This window comes from Triplophysa rosa, linkage group LG1 (genome assembly GCF_024868665.1).
Source record: "Triplophysa rosa linkage group LG1, Trosa_1v2, whole genome shotgun sequence".
Taxonomy (NCBI): Eukaryota; Metazoa; Chordata; class Actinopteri; order Cypriniformes; family Nemacheilidae; genus Triplophysa; species Triplophysa rosa.
The window spans coordinates 8,924,533-8,938,838 of record NC_079890.1 but is presented as its reverse complement, the minus strand read 5'-3'; the positions used below and the strand labels follow the sequence as shown (position 1 = coordinate 8,938,838).

General features: G+C 43.4%; 1 protein-coding gene across 1 annotated transcript in view; it reads left to right on the top strand.

Annotated features, from left to right (window-relative positions):
* Nucleotides 1-14,306, top strand: part of dock11 (dedicator of cytokinesis 11) — a 162,538-nt gene that overhangs the window by 88,322 nt on the left and 59,910 nt on the right. The window contains exons 29-31 of the mRNA XM_057345621.1: nt 5,712-5,795; nt 8,767-8,878; nt 11,515-11,696. Coding sequence (XP_057201604.1) covers nt 5,712-5,795; nt 8,767-8,878; nt 11,515-11,696 — 378 coding nt within the window. The remainder of the gene's footprint in view (nt 1-5,711; nt 5,796-8,766; nt 8,879-11,514; nt 11,697-14,306) is intronic.

Here is a 14,306-nt window from a genome sequence, read left to right as displayed (position 1 = left end):
TGCCTTCACGAACGTGCTTCTCTTGACTCTGTTTTCCTTAGCCTTTCCAGTGTATTCTCACCTCTCTCCCATCACGTCCCAGGTCTGCTCTCTGTCGCTCCACACCCGACCTAACTACAGTCGCATCAGGGGCGCGATCTTCGCCACGACCTACCACTTCTCTCTCCTCGTGAGAGTTGGTTCGAGGAAGACCCTCGAACCCAGACGACTGACCTCTTACCCCGGCGGTGGATTCTCGACGCTCTTCGGAGTTCTCAACCGTTCTGGTGGTGTATCTTTCCGCTTCCCGCGACTGAGCGTTCCCTGGCTGTTTGGATTATTGACTGTTGCCTATTACTAATAAAGCTTGTTTTCCCCGCATTTGGGTCTCTCTCAGCTTTGTCGACCATGACAGAACGGTCAGACCAACATCACGACCCAGCGGGACCGGATCCCTTACGCACGGCGCTTCAACAACAGGGCGTTCTGCTGGGACAGCAGGCGTTGCGCCTCGCCTCCGCCCAGGAGGTTGATGCCCTTCACAGGCAAGTGGCGGCATTGCAGCGTCAGGTTTCGGAACTTCTCCGTGGTACCGACGGCACTGCGGGATCACCATTTTCTCCACCACGCGGAGCCTCAACTGATCCAGAGCCCCATGCCAACAGTCCCCCACTTTACGACGGGGATCCCAACTCCTGTCGGGCGTTTCTATCGCAGTGCTCTCTGGTGTTCGCCCTCCAACCACGCCGTTATTCGACAGAGGAGACCAGGATAGCGTTCATACTCACCTTGTTGACTGGACGAGCACGCCAATGGGGGGTCGCGGTGTGGGAGGCCCAGGACCCTTGTTGCCATTCTTTTCGAGAGTTCCGGGAGGAGATGACTAGCCTGTTCGATAGGTCGGTTCGTGGTGACGAGGCGGCGGAGCAGCTCTCACGTGTTGTCCAGGAAAGAGGCACGATCACGGACTATGCTATTCGCTTCAAGACATTAGCCACGGCTTGTGACTGGAATGCAGGGGTGCTATGCGCATGCTGTCTCGATGGCCTTAACCCCAACATCGCTGATGAGATCGCAGCACTGGATTCCCCTCGTGATTTGGAGGAGCTGATCAATCTCTGCCTCCGAGTCGAGAGCCGGATAACTGTCCGGCGGCGCTCCTCTCCACCCTCCTGGCGACGCAGTGAGTCCAGCCGGGACACCATCCGTGAGGCTAGCCGGGACGCCAACCCCACCCACCACCCTCAACCGGACTCGGAGCCCATGCAGATCGGGCGGTCACGCCTAACCCCGGCCCAGAAGCACCAACGACTCATGGACGGTCTTTGTTTTTATTGTGGCAAGGCGGGTCATTTAGTTATTCACTGCCCGGCAAAAGCCGACGCCCACCCGTAGAACGGAGATTACGGGTGGGCGCCATCTATGAATCCTCTCTGAACTGACGCCGGAGGTCCTCCAGGGGTGTCATTCTTCCAGGCTGGTCGGCCATCCAGGACTCAAGGGAACCCTGGCGTGCGTACGTCAACGGTTTTGGTGGCCGTCGGCTCCCGATGATGTCAGACAGTTCGTGTTGGCTTGCCCGGTCTGCGCTCAGAGCAAGACTTCTAGCCGCCCACCTGCAGGTCTGCTCCGGCCCCTTCCCATTCCCTCCCGACCCTGGTCACACATTGCCCTGGACTTTGTGACTGGCCTTCCCCTGTCAAGAGGCAATACCGTTATCCTTACGGTGGTGGACCGGTTCTCCAAGGCGGCCCATTTTATTCCTCTTCCCAAGCTTCCCTCCGCCCGGGAGATGTCCCAACTGATGGTGGACCACGTCTTCCGGCTCCACGGTCTTCCGGTCGACGTTGTGTCTGATAGGGGTCCTCAGTTCACCTCCCGGTTCTGGAAAGAGTTCTGTAGGCAGATCGGGGTCTCTACGAGTCTCTCCTCAGGCTTCCATCCTCAGACCAATGGACAGTGCGAGCGAGCCAACCAGGAACTCGGACGGAGACTCCGCTGTCTGACATCCAACAACCCCGGCTCCTGGAGCCAACAGCTCTCATGGGTGGAATACGCTCACAACTCCCTTCCCGTCTCTGCCACAGGTATGTCTCCATTTGAATGCTCTCTTGGATATCAGCCCCCTCTATTTCCCCTTCAGGAACTCGATGCTGTGGTTCCCTCAGCTCTGGCCTTTGTCCGACGGTGCCACCGGACTTGGACAATGGCCAGAGAGGTTTTGGCCTGAACCTCTCTGAGGACCAAAGCAGGGGCCGACCGTCACCGGACTTCTCCCCCCCCTATGTGTGCGGTCAACGGGTATGGCTTTCCACCAAGGACCTGCCTCTCCAGGTGCCTTCACGCAAGCTGGCTCCCAGGTTCATTGGGCCATTCCGTATCGTCAAGGTGGTTAATCCAGTGGCCGTGCGGCTCAAGCTTCCTCCTACTCTTGGTCGAGTTCACCCTGTATTTCATGTGTCCAGGGTTAAGCCTGTAGTCATATCTCATCTCAACCCTGCCAGTTCTCGGCCCACCCCCCCTCCCCCGCGGCTCGTGGATGGGATTCCGGTGTATACTGTTAAGAGACTACTGGACATTCGCCGCCGCGGCAGGGGCTTCCAGTACTTGGTGGACTGGGAGGGTTATGGCGCAGAGGAGAGGACGTGGATACCATCTCGGGATGTGCTGGACCGGTCGTTGATCGTGGACTTCCACCGGAGACGAGGTGAGATCCCTCCCCTAGGGATGCCTAGGGGCGCTGGTGGGGGGGGGTACTGTCACGACTCAGGTCAGGTCGGGGTAATTGTCTCCACGGGAACGGTCTTGTTTTTGTCGAGCACGTGGAAACTGTCTACTGACGGCTGACCACGTGCTCGGAGTCTGCGTCATTGTTCCCGCCCTTGTGTCTCTGTTAGGGCTTTCCTTGCACTGGTGTTTTTCCACTCAGCTCTCACACTCCTGTTCTCACTTCCCTCATTAAGCCCGCTTGTTCCCGCAATTGTCCTACACCTGTTGATTATTCCATCCCATCTAGGTTTCCTTTATAATCCCTCGATGTTTCTTGTCCTGTGTCTGACCATTGTGTGTTTCCACCTCAGACTGACCTAGGTGCTGCTGCGGCTCACCTATAGCTTCTTGTTATTTCCTTAGTGTTTCTTAGCCTTAGCCTTAGCCTTGCCACAGTCCTAGTCATAGCCTTAGTCCTAGCTCCTCTAGTCGTTTTGCCTTCACGAACGTGCTTCTCTTGACTCTGTTTTCCTTAGCCTTTCCAGTGTATTCTCACCTCTCTCCCATCACGTCCCAGGTCTGCTCTCTGTCGCTCCACACCCGACCTAACTACAGTCGCATCAGGGGCGCGATCTTCGCCACGACCTACCACTTCTCTCTCCTTGTGAGAGTTGGTTCGAGGAAGACCCTCGAACCCAGACGACTGACCTCTTACCCCGGCGGTGGATTCTCGACGTTCTTTGGAGTTCTCAACCGTTCCGGTGGTGTATCTTTCTGCTTCCCGCAGCTGAGCGTTCCCTGGCTGTTTGGATTATTGACTGTTGCCTCTTACTAATAAAGCTTGTTTTCCCCGCATTTGGGTCTCTCTCAGCTTTGTCGACCATGACATCTAGACTACATGCAATTACTATCACTTGACGCAAAAAACAGCGGTGGATGGCGTTATGGATATATCGTCATTTTTATCGTTATAGCAACAAATACCAGGAATTATCGTGATAGAGTTTTAGGGCCATATCGCCCATCCCTACTCTAAACCTGCACTGAACATACATTCATTTCAACATTAACAACTTTAAAAGAAAACTAAAGTGTTGTTGAACTGAAATTAACAAATAGCAGCATCAAGTTGTGACTGAACATCCTCTGATAACATTTCAGCTCTTCTTGTGGCTGTTGCAGCTGAAAGGGTGGTTTGTTTAATATTTTCTTTTAGTTCATGTCTTTATTTTCCTTCTAAAAGTGTTTCACACGAAGCCTCCATGCACTCTTTTACTATTTCCCCATCAGTAAAGGGCTTTTTAAGTTTTCCTAAGATCCACTGTATTCTTAGTGAACATTCATATGCTCGTTGCTGGGCGGTAAGTGAGTGAATGAGGGAGGACCCGTGTAGATCACTACTACTGGGATTTTAGCTAATATATTTCCGTGTCCTTACCTCAAGACTGCTGCGGGCAAGTTTCTTCATAGTGTCTAGTTTCATAATGCCGTTTAAGGTTTCCACTTTTGATAACCGCAAATGAGACAAACCGGCCTCGTGCATGTCGATGCAGGAAGAATAAATTCATCTCGGAAAACATGGTTTTCAGCGTCAACTTTTCTAACCTTTGAAAAGGACATTGTTTTTCAGTCACTGACAGTTACATCTGTCTGCGCGCTGTGCAGTGAGTCTGGCACGGCTCTCTTCACTCATCGGCGTCTGAACGTAGCAACAGTGCGCATTATGTTAACTGTCCGTGGCGCCATAGGACCCAAACTGCTACTGAGTGGACCTTGATGTGCCTGGTATAAATTTGATTGCATTAGAAAATAATGTTAGGCGTTCATTTATTTATTATGTCAAAAGGCTTTGAGGTCTGGACGGACGCATCTCGCGGTCCGCATTCGTACCGGAGTCCGCTAATTGGTGACCCCTGGTGTAGAGGGTGAGAGCGGCTGTGATAAACACCCAGAGAGAGAGAAAACTCTTAGAAGTGGGCTGTTGGGACAGGGCAGGAATCGTCCTGGATCGACCAACCAGCGATGGAGTAAATACAGACACTATAGCAACATATATTATGAGAATATAAATCAGGGGTTCCCAAACACAAGTATAATCAAAGGTATGCTATCTCATGGCACACCTTTTAATTTAAAAAAAAGGGAAAAACACAGATTCACTCCCTTTACTTTTAATTTGTCTTGTCATGAATGTATAAGTTTAATTGCAATATCAAGATACCTTATTTTAGGGTTGCACAATGATGGCATACTTGTTTATATTATTCCCCTTGATATTGTAAGTGTGATTAATAATGTTGATTTTATTTTAATGTTTTAATAAAAGCGGCCATATGTTTCACACTGTGAACGCGCCGCTTGCGCATCCAGTGTCCAAGCACAATAAACGTGTGAAGTATATTGCTGGAATAAACTTTTTTTAATGCACCGCAACAGCCAAGTGATGGCCCTCCTCATGACCCAGAGTTCGGGAACCCCTGATATAAATGTCCCTTTGAAAGACCAGTGTGAGTGTGGCAGTTGAGGCATGATAGGTTACATTTTGGTAGCGGTTTAGCATTTCAAAATTAAATAAACTATCTAGGGTTGGATTTAGTTTGCAATTTGGATTATTTTTATAAGATTCTATGAGCCGTAGTAAATGCAATTTCAACTATTTTGAAGTGCGTCTTTTATAACACAGCTATCTTATATAACGCAGTGAAACAGTGCATGCATATTAGCAATTAGATCGTCAAACAATCGATATCCATTAATTCAGCACCACCGCCATGGACAGCACCTGTTAACGTGGCACGTAGGAAAGTAACCTCCTAGGGTATAGTTCGGGGAACACACGTAGAAAAGGTATACCTGTGGTTAAGGTGTACCTTTTGACTCTTCATAGCACGCTAAGAGACAACGTTATCGAGAAACGCAGCCCTGGTTTATATTGTTAGCTTCAAGTCTAAAGTTTTATTTTACTTTTCAGATCAGCCTGTTATATTATGGTTTTGCATGACTAAGTTTGTCTCCCTCCACAGCGCTGCCTCACATTTATAAACAGAGGATTTGCTTTCAGTCTGATAAATGACTACATGTGTGGATTCAGCCTTAAAGACCCAAAGGTAGGCAAAATGGTGCTCCATGATATGGTTAATTTCACTCCATTTTATGGTCAGTGCAGTGCTAGTTCCTATTATACAGGGCCCTCTATAATAGACAATGCTGTTAAGATTTTATGGTGTACTCGATTTGTAATCAAACATTTCACAAGCGGTCAAAGTAGACTTTGCTTCTCTGCACACCATTTAAAAAAAACATTTAATGTTTCGCTCCCATGACCTTCAGGTATTCACAAATTTTAACCCATATAGTTGACTTTACTAGAAATTTGCGTGCACTCTTAACCCAAATTGTTGACTTTACTAGAAATTTGCAAGCAAACCCGTTGCACTAAACTATTTTAGTTTTTACACAGGTCGAAACTAAACATTACATATCATTTTAAGTTGGCAAGTCAAGTTTCCATTAGTAATGTTTACTGAAAATCATTAGTACATATTATTCCTTTTTTTTGTTATTACTTTTATTGAGTATGACCATTGTATAACCATTCAAACTTGAGGCAAGCCTTTAAAACTTTAAGCATGTCCAAAGAGAATGCACACAGCTTTTGGCAAGTCTTTAATGCATTCACTTTGAGATGAAGGAAAGATGGGAACATTCCAGCTAATAAAAGTTTGTTCTAAAAACGTTGCTTAGACATTTGTAATGTTTTAAGAACATTTCTTGGTTAAGTAAATGTTTGAGGAACATTTCATTCTGTCATTTAGAAAATTAATGTTAAGTCACCATTATTGAGATGGGTGTTTTCTTTAGCTGGGCTCTTGACCTTTGCCTCTGTATTGTTACAGACTGCTTTAACTGTGTGCGTTTGAGCCATAGTAGTTAAAGCCTTATTGCAGTCATAGATTACATGAGATTGTGTGGCAGTTTGATTCAGCAATTAGACCCAATTCTTCTGTTTTGTCTTGCAGCAGCTATTTGGATACGTCCACTCACAATAACATCATGAGATTCTTTGTACGAATCTCAACAATGGTGACGATTAAAAGTGTAAAGTACTGCTACAGAATAATCAAAAATATTACTGACACACTTAGGCAACAACAGTCATCACACAAAACTCAACAATGGTGACCATCAACAAAAGAAAGCTTCATGTTGCAATGCATGCTGGGTAACATCATAGTACAAAACTCATTCAAGACTCCTAGCATGCATTGTAGTTGATCTGTTTATCTCAATTAGTTTGATGATTGTCACCATTGTTGAGGTTTGTATGATGAGTGTTCATGTGTGTCAGCAACTTTTACTTAAATTTGATAAGTGATTCCTGACATACAGAGATTAAGGAGTCAAGTGCAGGATACAAATTATTTTAATAATGGTCACTGGCAACTCAACGAGACAGTCAACAGAGAGTAACAACCGCTGCAGCGGGAAAAACTTGGCAACATACAGGGCAAGCACGGGACTAGGGGCTCGAGCGCTCGGCCGGGAGAGGACACACAACAAGAGAGGTAATAGAGTTCATAAAGTCCTTGGGGAAATTACCACCTCGTGGTGGAGGGTTAAAAAACTCCAGTCAACAAACGGTCTCCGTGACCGATGTGGCTAAGCGCCACCAGGGCTTCCGAGACCAGCCGGTGAGGGAAAGATAATCCTTGAGATGGGAGTTCTCAAAGTAATCCGCCGTGCAAGCCCCCTTGCGCTGAGAGATCCACTAGAGTTGAGTGATCCACAAGGCCAGACAAACTTGAAAATAGCAAGTCCCCTGAAGGTGAGTGTACTCCATATAAAGAATCCTTCGTCACCGGGGAGATCCTCCTCGGCCAGAGACTCCCAGAACTGGAGTAGAACCCACTCGGCTGGAACCCCCACGAGATGGCAGAAGCAATCCCTGAGTAGACACTGGTAATGAAGTGCAGACACCCGGGTGTGAGCTAAACACTGGAGCCAAGACACGACACGACACGACACGACACGACAAGGTGAGTATAATCTCAAAAAAATAGTTGCTTAAGGAAGCCTAGACAAGACAAGACAAGACAAGACAAGACAAGACAAGACAAGACAGGTTTGCTAGAGCGATCGATACCAGAAGAAAATAACTCTAAAGGTCTGACGCCAAACAAAGGAAAACACGAGGAATATAAAGGGAAAGGAGACAGAGCAGAAAATAAGGAACCAGCCGTGGTGAGTGAAAACTGAGGGAAGATCCAGGTGACAGCAGTGAAAATTAATGAGTAGTAAATCAGGTAACGAGAGGGGAGGGGTGAAGCAGGCGGACTCTGAACACGTGGCGAGCTGTCAAAACAGCGTCACGTGTCCAACAAAACAAACACAGAGGACAATACGGAAGAAAACCAGAAGTGCTAGACCCGAGACCCAACACTGTACTTTTATAATTGTGAACCAAAATTCAACATCAGTCATGAGTGGACCAAACCCCAATATTATTTAAATAAGCTTAATTTTACCACTGTCTGACATTCATCATAAAGAAAACTTTTCCAACTTCAGCGTTTCAAAACACCTCTTTCTTTATCAATGTACAAGTGTTCTTATTAAAACACTATTGTAAACATTGAAAGAGTTGCCTAACTTGCCTTTAAAGAAAGTCCAGAGTCAAGAGCCCAACTAAATCAAACACTGATCACACTGATCACAATAATGGTGATTTGTTGAAATTTCAACGTTTTTTCAACATTAATTGCAGGTGCAAAAGTGACATTGATTCAATGGTTGCTTGCTATCTGGATTACTAATGGAAACTTGACTTGCCAACTTAAAATTATATGTAAATTCAACTAAACATGTTTCGTTTCGACCTGTGTAAAAACTAAAATAGTTTAGTGCAACGAGTTTCCTCGCAAATTTCTAGTAAAGTCAACAATTAGGGTTAAGAGTGTACAAATGCTTTATTTCACAGGCTTTTCACACTTGAAATAGTTCACCCCATGTCATTGTTTCTGGTTAATTAGCTGTTTTTCTTTACACATTCATAGCATTTATCTTTTTTATTATCAACAGGTGCTAACAGAGATGAAATTCGACTTCCTCATGACGGTGTGCAACCACGAGCACTACATTCCTCTAAACCTGCCTATGGCGTTTGGTCGAACCAAGTTGCAAAGAGTCCAGGGTAGGTCTGTCTCCAATCACTAGTGCTGGTACCATGCCGTGGCTTTCCCTCAACCCCATCCTCCCCTCCATTGCACCATGACTCGAACCCAGTCTAACGACTTCACTGGCAATGTTGTGTGACGTAAACCAGAAAACCCAGACACACACATGATCAAGTTTCTCTTATGCTGGGTTCACGCCAAATGCGAAATTAGCGATTTGCGCGAGTAAATTACATACAAAGTGAATGCAAAGGCGCGTATAGACGCGAACTCGCGGCAGGCAATGCGAATGACTCGAATTGGGCGTCACAATTGCAGCGAACGCGCATCAATCTCGTCTTCCGCGAAGGTTGAAAATATTTGTCAGATTGCATCACTCACGTGAAAATAACAAACTTTTCCCGCAAGTAATAAAGAGCTTGGAACGCGATTGTTCGCCTTTGGTGTGAACCCAGCATATAAGACTATCTAACTTTTCATTTAACAACATAACATGGCTGTCTAAAAATGAAAATTCTGTCATCGTTTACTCACCCTAAATTTCGTTGTTCTGCTAAACACAAAGGAAGATAATTTGAAGAATGTCAATAACCAAATAGATCCCATCCCCCATTGACTCCCATAGTATTTATTTTTCCCCACAATGACAGTAAATGGGGGATGAGTCTGTTTGGTTACTGACATTCTTTCTAATGTCCTCCTTTGTGTTTATCAGAACAAAGAAATGAAAACAGGTGTGGAGGGTGAGTAAATGATGACAGAATTAAAATATTTGGGTGAACTATCCATTTAAGTTTATTTTTAAATAAAAAACTAAACTAACTGATAAAAACCTTGGCAATCAATTAACATGGGTCATTTTGAACAATGAGACACATTTGTCCAAGTGCGTTAAATATGTTTAATCTGTATGTAAATTCCTTTGGAATACAACCTACAGCTGCAAAAAAAGAGACACTTCAAAATTATTATATTGCTTTGTTTGTCTGAATTTACTATTTATTGCATATTTATCATTTTTATTTTATACTGTGAACTAATGACAACATTTCTCCAAATTCCAAATCAAATTTATTTGCTGAAAATTGAAACAGGATAAGCAAGATAACAAAAAAGATGCAATGTTTGCAGATCTTGAATACTGCAGAGAAAACAAGTTCACATTCAAGTTTAAACAACACAGTGCTAATATTTTTACATATATTTTAGGATAATTTCAAAAGTAAATATTTAATGGAATAATCCTGACTGTAATACATTCGCTAAGTCTTTCACATTGCTGTTGGGTGACTGTATGTTATTCCTGAGGTTTGTTTCTGTTCAACAGACAGTGGGCTGGAATTACCATAGTACATGCAGGCTGCTTAAAGGCAAAACTGGAACGGTCTCTTAATTTACTGTTAAGATACAGTTGCTGGATGCCACGACCTAAATTAAACATGCAATTTGATTTTGTGCCAACAATGCACCATTCTGCTGAAATATTTATTTTTGCATAATGCATTTCATTATGCTATATTTAGGAAAAATTTTAGGCAGTATACAATATTCAGCAAGCAGTAAGCTAGTTTTACACTCTTCACACATTTACATAGTCTCTCACAAATTCACCGCTGATGAAAGCAATCCTGCATGATCGCTTCCTTTATTCATTATTTCAGATTTTATTTCGTATGCGGTGGAGTGTTTCGGCGTCGTAGGTAGGTGATTCCGACTCAGACGCACCTCCAGTCGCCAGATGACTTCACTAAATCTCATGCTATGCTCCTGCATTACTTATCAGTCACGTACTAATTCCATCTGACGCCAAAAAGAGGCCTTTGCTTTTCCTTTCATTAAATGTCACATGTTTGCTTTGCTCGAATAAAAGAATAGGTTTTGAATGAATTGAGGTGAAAAGGACAGTCTTTCACGCTGTCTGAATTTGTTGTTGTTACATTTGAGTGTCTTTTAAGAAATTGTGTGTCAAGTGTTACATTTGTCTGCAACACCCTGTCTTCACTTGCCCTTTTAAATTTCAAGTGAATTTCAAGTGCGGAAACATCTTGTGTGGATTTTTGGAACTATTGTATTTTTATTTCTGATTACAGTAAATGCACTGGTTTGATGGTCTTGGGTGGTTTAAGCTGGTCTAGGATCAGCTAAGACCAGCTAAACATGAAAAGCGGCATGTTATGCTGTCTTTTTTTATTTTGTACTAAAATCTTTTAGCACGATTTGAGTATTTATTCCCAAGGCTGTTATTAAAACACCATGGGGTATTTTCTGACTTATCCTGTATCACATAACACAAGGTTTTTCTGTCACTCTTTAATTTCTGATTCTATTATTCTGTGATGTCTGGAATGCAGTAAAGTCAGCTTTCAGACAACATCTGAAAGCAGCCAGCCATCAAACACTAGATTCTGTCTTTTCATTTGGATGCCATTCACTGTCCAAATCTTGAAGAGGCCAAATGCCGCTTCCTGTTGCATCTTCAAGTTAAAGTCCATTTGCATAAATACATCGATTCAAACAGGACCGCGTTGTTAAGATGCATGAAATAAAGTGGGTTGCCTGTTGAGCTCTTCAAAGGCCACCGAGCCCCCAAGAGATTGCTAGCATTAGGTACCGCTTTGCACGTCAGTGACTGTGAAATGATTCAATGTTTCAGACCAGAGTTTGGAGTACAGCCTGACTGAGGATTACTGTAAGAACCATTTTCTGGTGGGTCTGCTTCTGCGAGAGGTGGCTGATGGACTTCAGGGTTGCCCAGAGATCAGGCAGCTGGCCGTGGCTGCATTAAAAAACCTCATGATCAAACACTCCATGGACGACAGGTACAACGCTTTTAAGGTGAGATACGAAACTATACAAAAACGTTTATCATTTTGAAAAGGGTAATTGACATTACCTCCTTTATGTTTGGTGCCAAATAGCATGAGTTTGTTTGTTGTCCTTTGTCCCCAGATAACTACAGTTTGGTGGTTTGCATATGTGCATTTGCAAGTAAAGGGTTGGCTGCAAATGACATTACTGTACAGTTGTACAGATCTCTAGCAGAATATTTTGTTATAAACTCCATTGCTATTGCTTACAATTAAAATAAAAATTCTTTCATCATTTACTTACCCTCTTGTCATTTCAAACCTGCATGACATACTTTCTTCTGCAGAACACAAAAGAAGATATTTTGCAGAAAGTTGGTAATCAAACTGCAGCGGCACCCATTCACTTCTATTGTATGGACACAAAACCAATGCAAGTGAATGGGTTTGGTTACCAACTTTCTTCAAAATATCTTCTTTGAAATGACAATAGGGTGAGTAAATGATGACAGAATTTAAATGTTTGGGTGAACTATCACTTTAAGATATTATAAGAGCAATAATATTTTCTTGAAATAAGCAGCATAAATTTACCTACAGTAAACATTACAAACACCTACATTTCTGCACATCATTCACAATAATTATTTTAGCAGTATTTTAGTTTAAGTATTACTCAAGAAACTATTTAAAAATGGAGGAGTAGGTAGACATGAAATTTGGGTATATTTGCATTTTTACATTTGCGTTTGTTTTAAAGAGCAGGGTGACAAAGAACAAAACAAGAAAAACCTCATGTTATGTCTATTGCCAACATAATGAATAACTGATGAACGCTGTGTTTGCATTCACCTCAGACAGGCCTCACTGTCTGGTATGCAAATGCTTTGTTCAGTATGTCCAGATGAAGAGTTCCAGATCGTTGGCAAAGGACACAGCTTTCTGGCTCATGATCACATTTCTTGAGAAGCCACTATCATCTGTGTTTGCTTTGACCAGCACCATGTCAAGTCAAGTCAAGTCAGGTTTATTTATAAAGCACATTTAAACATGGCCAAAGCCAACCAAAGTGCTGTACAACAACAATTATAGCATAGAACCAATATACATATGCATCCATAAGACTTACAAAGAAAACACTGATAAATAAAAACTAAAATAGAAGCAATAAAACCATTTTACACTGCACAACTCTAAGAATTAAAAGCCAGGGAGAACAGGTGGGTTTTTAATAAGGTTTTAAACAACGGTAGGGTGGGAGCAGCTCTAACGTGCGGTGGCCAAGACCTAACTCATCCCACAATGTTTGTGCAGTGGACAAAACTGATACCTCACATTGTGCTGTTTATTGAGAAGAAGCTTTTTATTACTCAACTCAACTCTCAACTTTATTTATATAGCGCTTTTACAATTTTCATTGTTACAAAGCAGCTGTACATGAGACATATTGACTATAAGCAAAATAATTAAAGTTGTACCTGCAAAAACAAGAAAAGGTTGAAAACACAGAAGACAGACATACCCACATACAAAACACTCCACACACACAATATGCACACGTACTAACACACATAGACATAGAGACACACACACACACACACGGATGCGCACGCACACACACACACACACACACACGTACGTACACAGACATACACACACACACACACACACACACACACACACACACACACACACACACACACACACAACACACACACACAGCTCAGTGAGAGCACACATTTAGGATAAAGGAGAGAGAAGCACAGGTCAAATATAACAGACTATAAATTCCTATATGCAATATTAATTAAGTAAAACTTTAAATTCTAAAGCAGCCCCCCCGGTCAGGCAGATAGTGCAAAAACAGTATGCAAACGGTGGCGAGGAACCCAAAACTCTAATCGAGAAAAAAAACCTCAGGAGAACCCAGGCCCAACCAGGGGATTCCAGTTCCCCTCTGGCAAAAGCTGCTGCCTCTGCACAAGCTCCAGAGAACTTGCACAACAAGGCTAAATAAAATAAATAAACTTAATAATAAAATAAATTATAGTTTAAGATTATCATTAATAATCTAATAGCATTTGAAGTTTTGTGGTGAAGACATGTCAAGAGACCGCGTCCTTCTTTATCCAGCTCTATCATCTCAGCTCTTGTCAGGTCCCCACTTCCCATTCTCCGCTCTACCATCAGGTCAGGCCATGAACTGCATCCTGCTCGCTGTGGTAACCTTGGAACAATGAGACAAGACTGGCTGAGAGTAGAGTACTGTTCTGTACTCTTTGATGCAACAAGTACATCAGTTGTGTTTTTGGTTCCGGTTGATCTAACTAATGCAGCCTAAACCCTCAGAAGATTTATATTATGGAAGAGTAGTGTATGCAAGATTAAAAAGATGCGTCTTTAGTCTAGATTTAAACTGACAGAGTGTGTCTGCCTCCCGGACAGTGCAGGGAAGACTATTCCAAAGTTTAGGCGCTAGATAGGAAAAGGATCTACCACCTGCACTTGATTTTGAAATTCTAGGTATTACCAACTGACAGGACGCCTGAGAGCGTAATGCACGTGAAGGACTGTAATACAAAAGGAGTTCATTCAAGTACTGAGGAGCTAAACCATGTAAGGCTTTATAGGTAATAAG